Source organism: Actinia tenebrosa, unplaced genomic scaffold, assembly GCF_029948245.1.
Source record: "Actinia tenebrosa isolate PJP-AT-01 unplaced genomic scaffold, QUT_ActTen_1.0 PGA_scaffold6__47_contigs__length_16458017, whole genome shotgun sequence".
Lineage (NCBI taxonomy): Eukaryota > Metazoa > Cnidaria > Anthozoa > Actiniaria > Actiniidae > Actinia > Actinia tenebrosa.
The window spans coordinates 7,464,090-7,477,131 of NW_028292583.1; the positions used below are offsets into that span (position 1 = coordinate 7,464,090).

At 40.7% G+C, this 13,042-nt stretch overlaps 1 protein-coding gene across 2 annotated transcripts in view; it reads left to right on the forward strand.

Moving 5' to 3' along the window:
* Positions 1-173: 173 nt before the first annotated feature.
* The window catches only part of LOC116288621 (ribose-phosphate pyrophosphokinase 1), a 24,522-nt gene continuing 11,653 nt past the window's right edge, over positions 174-13,042 (forward strand). The window contains exons 1-7 of one of the 2 annotated variants that reach the window (XM_089039013.1): positions 174-385; positions 3,162-3,345; positions 3,777-3,875; positions 4,451-4,575; positions 5,111-5,165; positions 6,056-6,174; positions 6,505-6,664. In XM_089039013.1, coding sequence (XP_088895139.1) covers positions 195-385; positions 3,162-3,345; positions 3,777-3,875; positions 4,451-4,575; positions 5,111-5,165; positions 6,056-6,174; positions 6,505-6,664 — 933 coding nt within the window. In that variant the 5' untranslated portion in view covers positions 174-194. Of the gene's footprint in view, positions 386-2,810; positions 2,986-3,161; positions 3,346-3,776; positions 3,876-4,450; positions 4,576-5,110; positions 5,166-6,055; positions 6,175-6,504; positions 6,665-13,042 lie in introns of those variants that run through there. The other variant, XM_089039014.1, reaches the window with a different exon arrangement.

Here is a 13,042-nt window from a genome sequence, read left to right on the forward strand (position 1 = left end):
TAGAATTTGGAGAGAATTTGGAGTTAGCGTGAAATGTGTTTTTTGATGTCTGATTTTAACACCACACAAATGTTAAATTTCCCGGTAATTCGCAGGGGTCGAGGGGTGGGGGTTTCAATTGACTAGTGCATTATAAATAACGATCAACATGCATGCTGTAACCGAGTAAGCCTGGTTCGTTCCTCGTGGTGTACATGCAAGATAAGAAACAAAACGAGGATTTGATCGGCGCTTCTGACCTAAAAACCCCTTCATTGCCCATCATGCCTAACATTAAGATCTTTGGTGGCTCTTCTCACCCACATTTTGCCCGTCTAGTCGTCGACAAGCTTGGTTTTGATCTTGGAAAAAGCATCATGAAGAAGTTTTCTAACAAGGAAACATGGTGAGTCTGGAAGCACGTTTACCCCTGTTTCTCTCTCTCTCCCCCTCTTCAAGTTTGACTTTAACGCTAAAACTACCAAGTATCTAAGTTGTAATAACCTCTTTAGAAGGGTGTTTTAATTGCTATAAATCTAAAAATAGTTTTGAGCTCAATTTTATCCAAATAAGCTTAAGTTCTTTTTATTTGACAGCAGCCAGTTTAGTGCGTTAAGATTTTAGCGGGTTTGTAGTAGTATGTTTACAAATATATTCCCGTTAGAGATCTAAACGTTGTTCCCTGCTGAGCTTAGCTTGTTCCTCGATAAACAGTTGTGCTGTCAATATCTTAGAGGTAATGTTCTGTATACCATGTATAGCAACACAGATATTTAATAGTCGTTCAACTGGAAGGGCCACGTGGTTTACAGGGCTCACAATACACCTTTTTATACTTCATTGACCACGAATAATAGTCTTTTTGCGCAAAATAAAGTTATAGTTTACTAGTAATATGCGGCAAAAACCTTGACTTGGAAGTATTATTTGTGGTCAATGAAAGGAACTGTAAATAGGAGTATTTTAAAAATTATTGTTCATTATTAGTATTATTACAAAAGTGAATATAATAAATCAGGTGTGTTCATTGGCCACGATTTACGTCTTATGCTTCTTTAGTAAAAATATGCAGGTGATCATAGAGAATCTTGCACGCTGATTGGTCAAGAAACTCACACTATCACACGATAATCACCTCAGAGCGAAAATCCAAAATGGCGTCCAGCCACTTTGTTGCTGTTGCCGGAAAAAATGCCGTTTATCTTCTTTTTTTCCTTTTTTTGAAAGAATAACCTGTGTATTTATACTAAAACAATTGTTTGCCTTATTGGGGAATATTTACCTCGCCGCTCGAAGACTTGAGTCTCGGTAAATATTCCCCGGTAATCATTTCCCCTTGGGCAAATAATTGTTAAATATTCACCCATAGGTGGATGTAACGTGGAGAAGCACATGCTCGTTTGTCGATTCCTGCTGCTTGTAGAGATAAATAGAATCTGAACCAAAAAACTCTCTCCCAGTCGTATTTATTAAATTCACTTGTGTTAAAAATACTAAAACAATTATTTGCCTCAGGCTCATTAAATATTGGAGACTCACTTCTCAGTGAATATTTTTCAGTAATGATTGTTATTATTATTGTTGTTGTTATTGTTGTTGTTGTTATTATTTATTATTTTTTCATTTTTGTTATATATAAATATACACTGCAGTTTGCAAACTTTGACCATTTTGTACATATATACACTTATTTCAATAAAGTTAGTCGCCTGAAAAGCTACAAAGCTGAGACCAACAAGGATTATGGGTAGTTACATTTTACATGTTTCAACCGCTTGAATAACTGTTGATGGATTTTAGATCTTTTACCAGTTACAGTCTCACCTCTTCTGAGCATCCTCAAGCTGCAAATTGTATCAAAAGCTTTACTTGTTTGATATTAAAAGTTTCCCATGATTCTCAGTGATCTCGGCTTTCCAGGTTTTTTGGTGACTAACTTTATTGAAATAGGTATATACAAGTATATACAAGTATATCAAAAGTATATCAAAAATTATGGGATACCATCCCTGATATTCTTGTCGAGTTGTCTATTACTAGGGCTTTCTGAAAAAAATATCACGGATGACATCCCATGATTTTTGGTATACTTTTGATTTTCTTGTATATATGTAAAAAGGGTCAAAGTTTATGCAAACTACAGTGTATATATATGTATACACAGCCATTTGCAAAAATTATGGCCATTTCCAACATATATACAAGTATATCAAAACCATATAAAAAATTGTGGGATATCATCCGTGATATTTTCTTCGAGTTGTCTATCCCTAGGGCTTTCTGAAAAAAATACCAGGAAAGATATCCCATCATGTCTGATATACTTTTGATATACGTATATATATATGTATATGTATATTTGAAACGGCCATAATTTTTGCAAATGGCTGTGTATATATATGTTAGATTAGCCTGACTTGTTGATTCATTTATTGTTTATGGGCAGGTTGCACGAACCTCTATTAATTATGGTAAGAGCACCCATAAGCAGGTTCTAAAACAATAGACTTTTACACTACAGCAATACTTACAAGTGTTCTTATCTTAAGAGAGCTTAATTATTCAACCAGGTCCTGTGTAGCTCAAATGCTTTACTGATAAATATGGTGGCTTGAAAATTATAAATGTTACTTATAAATGTTTGTTACTTATAAATGCTTTACTAAACTCCATAGCACACATGGAACTGAAGCCATTTTCAAGTTTCTTTCTAATGATTTAAATTAATTCAAGCCATGCTTGACTAATATTTATCACTTCATCGCTTTCATAATATTTACATAACTACTCATTCATTTCGTAATCAACTATCTCAGACTACTGTATCTTTTGGACTACAGTATTGAATCACATACCTTTACTCCCCTGAATTCTTTCTTTTGAAATGCGAAATATCAAAATCTTTTCTGGTAACTCTAACCCTGAAATCTCTGAACTTATTATGGAGAGGCTTAACTTGAAACCTGGGAAATGTTCTGTTAAAAAGTTTACTAACGCAGAGTCTTGGTAATGACTAAGCTTGAGAAAAGAAGCTTTGAGATTTAGTCAATATTTAGCTAGCTGGCCTGATTTTTTAAACACATTTATTGCTCTCAACTCCTTAAAACAAGACATCAGTTTGAATTTATGTATCAATATATATATCATATATATTCTAAGTTGCTAATTTATCTGATTAACAGTGTTGAAATAGCCGAATCAGTGCGTGGTGAAGATGTATATATCATCCAAAGTGGCTGTGGTGATATTAATGATAACTTGATGGAACTTCTGATCATGATAAATGCTTGTAAAATTGCCTCTGCACAGAGAGTAACTGCTGTTATCCCATGCTTTCCTTATGCAAGACAAGACAAGAAAGATAAGGTAACCATAAAACTGCCATTAAGTACGTTATATTAATTATACACAACACTGAATCTATTCAACTAGCATTTTGCTCTGACCATCTATAAAATAGTGAAGTTATTTTTGCCTGCTTTCTTGCTGACATTATGTATACATTTTGTTGTAAACTTTTACCAGCAAGATAGTTTTAAGTTATCCATATGCTAATGTCTGTGCAATTGCGTGCAATACACAATACGTTAATTAAATGGGGGTAATAATTCTAGACGATATTGTCTGTCAGCATTATGTTATTACAAAGAACAATTATTTACCAGCAGTTTTGTACCTTACAATAATTGTGACAGATTAGCTTATTCTAAACATCAAAACATTCTTGAAAAGTAATGCTGTTATTTTGGGATTTCATTCACCAAAAATTAACGTATTGTAATGATTATTTTGTCTAGAGTCGTGCACCTATATCTGCTAAGCTGGTAGCAAACATGTTGTCAGTTGCTGGTGCTGATCATATCATAACAATGGACCTCCATGCTTCACAGATACAGGTATATCTGAATGTTACAATCAATTAGATCATACAGCTATGAGATTAAGAGTAGGAAAAAAAATTAAAATAAGGGTTCACACCTTATCCGTAAAACAGTGGTCAATTCATTTTAGACATACATCACACACAGAACCATTACACATACTCAACCCAAAACGACAGGGCAGAAAAACGGGTTCTACCTTTGACCTTTACATTTCATAAACAGGCTCTTTTGGGGCTGATTAACAAAATACCAAAATTTGGGGAAATTTAAGGAATGCGTATTTGAGATATAACGCCCTGAACATTGGGAGAGATGATATTTTGATCAGCACAAAAACCAATATTTTCCCTAATTCCTCAAAGTAGAATTGCTTGAGGTTAGCAGAATGTTGCGAACAGTTTAAAGCACAAGAGACACGAATGGAACACTAAACGTTTTTTTTAGCATGAATGAGAGATTAAGAAAAAAATTGCTAAAGTAGCAGCCTTGTTGTTTTTCTGCTCTGTCCCCCAAAACACTCTCTAAGAAATTCTGCTATCATTTATTTCCAAAACATCCTTTCATTGACTGTTTGTGTATGTTTTCAGGGGTTTTTTGACATCCCTGTCGATAATCTTTATGCCGAACCGGCTGTGTTGAAATGGATAAAAGAGAATGTGAGTGACTGGCAGAATTCAGTTATCGTATCACCAGATGCTGGCGGTGCAAAGAGGTATGGCAAACTGAACTTTATACAGTTTTGTTCCTATAACAGCCAGCTGTAAATCTAGAAACCATACTTTGAAAGAAACAGTTAAACAGTTTGTATATGTAATAGGACTCCATGCTGTCCAATTAAGAAATCAGAGGAATTTTTCGAGTCTAATTATTTCTTGATTGGGGAGCATGAATTCCCATTACTTATTAATTATATAGCTGCCTAATTAATCCCATATCAACAAGACCTGTCCAATTAAGAAAATAATTGGACAGTTACCTATATGGGATTAATGAGAAGCTGTATAATTAAGTATTATTATTGGCTTTCAAAGTAAGATACATCTGGTGTTCCTTCATTTATTTCTTTGTATTTTACAATAAAATAAAATAAGTCCAGAATGTTTGATCCCATGTTGAGGAAGACTAGAAAAAAAGAATGAGTAATTCTGCATATATATTCAAACCACAACATTCTACAATATTGAATTGAATCAAATATCTCCTAAAGGTTTTATTAATATTAATGAATGAATCATAATTAATTGCAGAGTAACATCAATTGCTGATCATTTGAACTGTGGCTTTGCTTTAATCCATAAAGAGGTAAGATTGAAGAATCCACTATTACCTATTACTTTTATCTATTCATTTATCATAGATCTATTACTGACTCCATGTGAATATGGCTGTAGGTATGAATAATAACTAATTTCAAAAATATCATCAGAAAGAATAAGCAAACATTGGTATTTTTGAAAAGTTTGATTTTTCTTATGCTGACATTATTTACAAATTAAGAGAGAATTCTTTTCGTATTTAAGCAGTGAGCGCCAAAAACTATTTTCTTGAAGAAAGGCTATTGTACAATGCTAAAATCTTGTTATTCAGAAAGTTTAACTTGTTTGGAAGTGGAGATGACCGATGAAAGTGGAATCAAGGTGTTAACCCAAAGCAAAAACTTTATTCGAAAATGAGGTTTAGGTCTTCATTTGCTTGTTTCCCATGTATTTTCTATAAAAAAGCCTGACAAAGCAACATTCTATGCATACAAATGCAACAAAATAACTTTGTACAATTGAAAATACCTCTTCTAACAGGTATTTTATCATAGTACACCAGTTTCTAACTGTGTAAAAAAGGTTTTGAGTGTTAACCCAAAACGAAAATTGGGATGAAAACTCACACAAAAGTCTAGTTTTTGGCACTTTTTGCCATTATTGCTCATTATTGAAAAAAATTTCCCTCCCTTGCCACAAGGATTTTCTCTGGGATCTCCAGTTTCCTCCCTCCATAGAAAGCAACATGTTGAGTTGAGTGTTGTTGTATGTTGTAAATATAGAATGTAGTGGTAGTGCGTGTGGAGGGAACCTCACAGAAGAGCCCCATATGGGGAGTGGTGGTTGTAAAATATAAGTTTTTCTCTATGATAATTAGATGGTGGGGCCACATATTGCCATTCGGGCTATTGATGTCCATGTATGTTGTAATTACAGCGTAAAATAGCTAACGAAGTAGCAGGCATGGTTTTGGTTGGTGATGTGACTGGTAGAACAGCTATTCTTGTAGATGACATGGCTGATACCTGTGGAACCCTAACTTTAGCAGCTACAAAGTAAGTCCAATGATAACACAGATAATATTACATGTCCGTGCAGAGATACAGATTTTATCTTTGAGCGTTGAAGTGATATCTTACAAGTGAGTGCAGATATTCTCAACACGAGCAGGTAAAATCTGTATCTCTAAGCTGCCATGTAATATTCTGTTTAATGTATGCATGATATTATTATCGATGAATCCAGTTTTGTTGGATTTTAACCAATTAATGCCATTCCTAAGAATTTTTACCAATGGTGTTATCTATTTGCACATGTGAAACAATCACTCTATGTTTTATAACGAGCAAGCTTAATGATGACTCATTGATATTCTTGATGTTTAGGTTACAAGAGGCTGGAGCATCTAAAGTGTTTGCTATTTGTACACATGGTATATTTTCTGGACCAGCAATGAAAAGGTTGGAAGCAAGCAGCATTGAAGCTGTGGCTGTTACCAACACCATCCCACAAGGAGAAAAAATGCAGGCCTGCAGTAAATTAAAGGTAAACATGGTTTTCTGTGGGTGAGTGGATATGCAAGGGGAAATTGTTAGAGTAGTGTGTACAGGAGAAAGAGTAGTATAGTGGGTCTAAAGAAGAGTGGATTGGATCAGTGTGTAGTACAGTGGGTCTAAAGAAGATTGGAGTGGAGCAGTGTGTAGTACAGTGGGTCTAAGGAAGAGTGGATTGGATCAGTGTGTAGTACCGTGGGTCTAAGGTAGATTGGAGTGGAGCAGTGTGTACAGGAGAAGTTTTTTATGTAGTGAATATAAGAAATAATTGAATGGAGCAGGGGGTATGACAGTGTGTGCACAGGAGAATGACTTGTATAAGCAGCAGTAAGGGGGACTCGCGACTGCTGTTCGGAATACGCCGGGGATTACCTGCCCCCACGTAACGGCGCCAGCAGCGGGAATTATTTGAGCCAACTCTACGGACTTTTAGGCGAATATCCGATTTGACCACTTTACCCGTACCAAACCCGTAGGCAGTAAGGGGGACTCGCGATCGATGTCGTATATTCACGGGTTTTACCCGCGTTATTCCGAAGGCGCCGGCAGCGGGAAATACCCGCGCGACAAGTCCTTACTGCTGCTGTGGTGGGTACCGTAAACGGAGGTTAAGATATTCCTTACATATAGATGGACACCATCACGAGCATTCGTAACAAAACTGTGCGCCGACTGCGAACTCAGGTGTTGGATCGCCTGGATGCGGACTTTGCCTTCACGACATTTATGGAGGGAGATACAGACGAGACGATGACAGAAGAAAGGGCTGAAAGAATAATTAACTTAATACCCGAAGGTAACTACCGGTTGGAGCTAACGTTCATAAAGTATTTAGACGGCGAGTGGATGATAGAAAAGGGGCGCAATCCTATCAGGGCGTCTGGTAAGAAGGACCTGTTCGTCTTAAACGAAAACACACGCCCGGGAGCATTGGTAGGAATAGACATGCTGTTCTACGAGGTTGCTTACCCGGTTACCGTAGTCATTTACGGTGCGTACGAGATAAAGACGCCAGACGTTAAGAAGTTGAAACCGATGCGACATCCCGGTAACTGCGTAGGGAAGTTAGTAAGAGAGTTCTTTGAAGACTCCTCTCGGGGCGGTAAACTGACTTTAAAGAGAAGAGAAGCCATCAGGAAATGGGAAAAAGATACTAATAGGACCGGAGGGTCGATAGACAACATCAAGAAGTTAGAAACGGCGCTGGAGAGGCGCATACACGTGAAAGATATCACCGACGGCTTTATTTACTCCGGAACACACAAATATGGGGGCCGCGGTGCGCCTATAGTCATCTACCAGCATAACGCACATGCGTGGAGGGAGTTGAGGTTCCCAAAGAAGAAGGAGACGCGCGTTTACAAGGAGTCGCCGCTTGCAGAACTAATGCACGAGAATTCTATTTGGTTAATGGATGCGGAGGGAAGTCAATTTATGACGCAAGACGGCACTTTGTATCGTCCTGAAGTGGAACAGCTGCGCATTCGAAGCGCCTGTGAGACTTTAGGAGAAGACTTCTCCGACGAAGTGCTTAGCAGTCGCAGTTTGGACTTCTTAGCCGCAAAGAAGAGGAACGGATGGAAGTCCACGCCTAAGGAATTCGCCGACATAGCTAAAGCTTGCGTGGAGCACGGTCACGGTGGTCTTTGGAACATGGAGTACGACGAAGACGAATACGTGTCGCTGGATATGAAACATTGTTACCCCGCAAGCTTCAAAGGTCTAGGAGATTGTAAGGAGTATTACGACCGTTACGGACATCCAGATTCGCAGTTCTTTCGTGTCGCGTTGGATGGTCACTACGACGCCCCAGCAACGGGGTTCGTAAGGTTAACCAGCTGGAAATTTACGAAAAACTTACATCCAATAATCTATGCGTGGTATGGTAAACATTTACAGGAGAAGGAATGGATTCCCATACCCCTATTGAAGTTCTTTGAAGAGCGCAAACTTTTAAAATACACAGCGCATGAAGCCATACTTTGTCACAGCGCCTTTACGCAATGGCTCCCAGAGCACAACCCCACAGCGCGGGTGGTCATAGGTAAATTCACGCAGGGCGCAAAAGAAGGCGAAAAACATATGCAGCGGCGCCTAATAACGGACGAAGGCGAACTAAGCTTCCTTATAAAGCGCGCACATGATGAAGGAACAATGGTATCCGTAGAGAAATGGGACTACGTCGTAGATGATAAACTACACAAATGGAACGCTTTGTGTTACTACCAAGATCACAGACCGCAGTATTATCATCTGCGTGCCAGCATGTTAGCCTATGCACACATTAACCTTCTTGCGATGTTACTGCGGTTCGACAAAGAGGACATACCACGTGTAGCCACGGATTCCCTGTACGTAAAGCCCGAAGTGTTAGAAAAGATGCAGGAGTTCTACACCGAAGACGAGTTAGCGGAAAGTGGTCAATGGCGCGTTAAAGACGAAGAGATAAAAGCCTAGAGAGAACGTGTGGAATATCATGGTGGACACACAAAAGGCGCCATTACCCCCACAGAAGAGCCATTACCGTTAGTTACGGACCCCATTTCCTACCAACGCTTCTCTTACCTTTACGGAACGGGTGGTAGTGGTAAGACCACCAGGGTTTTGGAACTCTTTCCAAAAATAAAGGTGTTAACTCCTACGCATCGTTTGGAAAGGGAATTAACGGAGATGGGTTACGACGCGCAAACCTACCACAGCTTCTTTCGCTGGAATGGCCAAAAGTGGGTACCGGAGGCAGTACACGACATACCTCCGGTAATAGTTTGGGACGAGATTTGCACCGTTCCCTTGGAAATACTGCAGGAGTTCGTAGACTTCCTAAAAGGGAAATGCCAGGTGATATTTGCTGGGGATCCATGCCAACCTCCTCCAATAGCCGGAGAAATGCCCCACGAATGGTTAAAAGGAATGGTAGACCATGCAGAGGAAATCAACACCGACTACCGCAGCAAAGACCAAGTACGTAAATTAAAGGCGGAATTAAGGGGCCTTAGCGACGCGGAACAAAACAAGATACTACGTAAGCACATACGAGCGAAGAAATACGAGGACTTTCTTTACACATGGCATCCAAAGGATTTGGTGCTAAGCAGCAAGCGCGCAGCACAGGCCCGCATACAGAAAGACCTGTTCGAAATACACCAGGAGCGCTTTCCTAGTCATTTGGTGCCTGTTTGCTACAAACCCCACGATACCCGCATGCAAAGAAGAGATGTCTGGGTGCCGGGTACCGACGTTCAACTGCAGAACGCTGTAACGCACGATAAAGCCTGGGTGCCCATAGAAAAGGTGGAAAGAATTACCTCCCACCCAGACTGGCGCTTGGGTTATTGCATGACAGTCCACAGCGCGCAGGGACTTACCATAAAAGAGACCTTATGGATCATAGACCAGCGGCTGTGTTGGAGCAACCTTATCTACACCGCCGTAAGCCGCGTAGAATATGCCAAACAGTTAAAAAGAGCCTGGGGGCCGCAAATGCGTTACGATAAGACACCGGAAAAAATAGCCGAAGAAAACATTGCTAAGAAACTCCTTCGCTACAAGCGCCACGACGAAGAAAAAAATATGACGTTCGACCTATGTGTGGACGACGTCTATAAGAAAGGGGCACGGTGTGCCAAATGTAACATACCTCTACTATGGAGGTTTGACCCAAATGACGATCAGCAGTTCTCCGTGGATCGCATAAATAACAAACACGGGCATTGCAGAGGCAACGTAAGACTGACATGTCTAGAGTGCAATCGGGCGCGCGGTGCTGCGCTACTCTGAGTCTTTGGGGACTATGAGCAGCTCTTCCTTGACAAATCCACGACTTGGGCCATCTAGGTAATACAACACGGGTTGCCCTTCCTTGGTGACGGACTTCGAAATCTCATACGTTTCCAAAGACCAGTTAGGATCCGTGGCTCTCTTACTGCCACCTTCGAGTTCCCCCGGCTGATAGAGGTATCTGACCACTATGTTGCGGGGGAGCTTTTTTTCCTTCAGTCCGACCGCCCTTGAACTTCTGACGTAGGACTTGTGTTCCACGTGTTTCTTTTTTATGGCATCCTTGGGTTTTATTCCCGTAGCCCTGGCCGCCTCGTTGTTCAAAGCCGCGACGACCTGGGGGAGCCTCTGAGTCCATTCCCTGTTGCGCTTGGAGGGATCTTCCAGCTCTTTCCAATACTGGTATCCAAAGAGACGCTCGGCCAGGGTCTTATTGAATCTTTCGACAATGCTCTGACCCCTGTGGTACTCAGCTTCGGCTCTCCTAATCTTAGTGTCGTGGTCTTTCAGGGTCTTAGTAACCACGCCCATGAACTCTGTCCCCGCATCCACTTGCAGCAGCTTGGGCCATTTCAAAACGCGCTTATAAATCCTACCTAGGGCTTCTGCGACTTCCCCAGAATCCTTGCTGGTTATGGGTTCGGCGTCCTTGTATCTGCTTGCGATATCGACTACGGTCAAAGCGTATCTGTAGGTCTTTTTTCTCACCTTGTCGTGCGGTAAGAAAAGCAAATCCGCCTGATGAACTTCATTGGGGACATTTACGGTAAAGCTGGGCCTGGGAATGTACTTAGGCACGGGAAGATAAACCTGCCAGAGGGTTTGCTTTTTTAACCAATTCTTAGCCGTTTCTTCTGATACCCTGGCCGCGGTCGCAAGTTTCTTAATAGCCGACGCTCCTTTCCAATAGCCTTCAGGCCCATAGTAAATCCTCTTGAGTTTGTCCTCTACGCGGCCCATTATATGAATAGAATCGCGCTTCGCTTGATTCAAGCGAAGGATAGGACAAGATTGATCTTACGTCCGTTGAAGTCCACCGTCTTTCCGTCCACTTTAATGGTGATGTTTATGCTTTCTACCAAATTAGACAAGTCATAGCTTAAAGAAATGGGAGTGTATTCTACCAGATCGAATGGATTACCCTGAGGTGGAAACTTGGACATAAGAGAAGACTTTTCTCCATTGTTGTAACTATGGACCAAGTCGCAATAGACTTCGTAAGAGGATGCGACTTTCCATTTCACGTCAAGTTGACCATTGATCGTGGTACTAGTAAGGCCCAGGAGTTCTACCAATGAACTGTCCTTTAGATTGGCGCTTCCACTATTTTTCTTGAATTTCATTTCATGGGGTAATCCTGTGGTAAGAGTATATCCATGCTTTGCTAGCTCCTTAGCCAGTGTTATGGGGGTGTAATGGGAATCTGGCAACTTTGGTTTGTTGGCATTCACAACGACAAAGCCGCCAATCAAATTATACCAAGAATTGTACAAAGAGCAACTAACCAACCGAACCTTACGGGCTTTGATGGGGGGATTCAGATAAGTGGTAAAGTCATTCTTGTCGCTTTCCAAAAAGACGATCATTATATTAGATACGCCAAGGCTACGCCTCCCGCCAGCCCTGCGACTCCTACGAAGACCAATTCATTGTCTTTTTGTTTCTTAGAAGGCTGGTAGTAATTCTTAAACTGAGGCTTTCTTAACCTAAAGTCGGGGTGTGCTTGCGCATAGAGCTTAAAGGCGTAGTCTGTGTTTTCGAAGTTCTTATCCGCCTGCATTTTGTCTTGGTAGTTCTTATCCAACCAATCCCTGTAAGCTTGTCTTTTTTCATTCCAAGCTGCAACGTCCCTTTGATATTTCTCCAGCGCTAAATCATGCCTTTTCCTCTCAGCGGCTAAATCTCCGCTTTTGTCGCCTCTGACTAATCTATCCAAATACTGACCACCATAATTAGCTCCAGTGAATGCTAAAGCTGCAATAACTCCACCTGCGATTAAACTAGCCATTATATATTAGAAAATCACAGGGATTTTCACGAGTTACGTCGTAGGTAGGTACTTTTCCTTCCGTAGGTAATCCTTTACCATGATAGCCCCACCCACGGCAGCGGTCATCTTAGCAAAATTAGCGAAGCTCTTGCTTGGGTCTTCAGTAAAGTCTTCTTTGAGCACTTTCTTACCTACCCAACCAATACCCGCAACGATGGAAGTAATAATAGCTGCTTCTTCAACAGTTTTCAACAACGCGGTCGACATTATATTACAAAGCGAGAAGGAAAATCTAGGTCGCCGCGGGTGATAAATCTACTCCATTTCAGGGATCTTACTTTTTCTAACAGCCGGTTCCACAGGTGCGTGATATGTTGCGGCCTCCCACTTTACTTTTGGCTTCGTAGCCCGCCATTGTAATTAGAGGCTGCCTGCTGCTATAGCGACTCCTAACGCGCCAATGACGTATCCCGGATTAATAAAGGATTCCTCTTCTTTTTCCTCCACCTTTTCTTCTTTTTTGGCTTTGTTCTTTTTATTCATCTCCGCGAGCTTCTTTCCGGCAGCGACTCTGCCCGGAGATTTAGCCTTGGTAATCTTGGT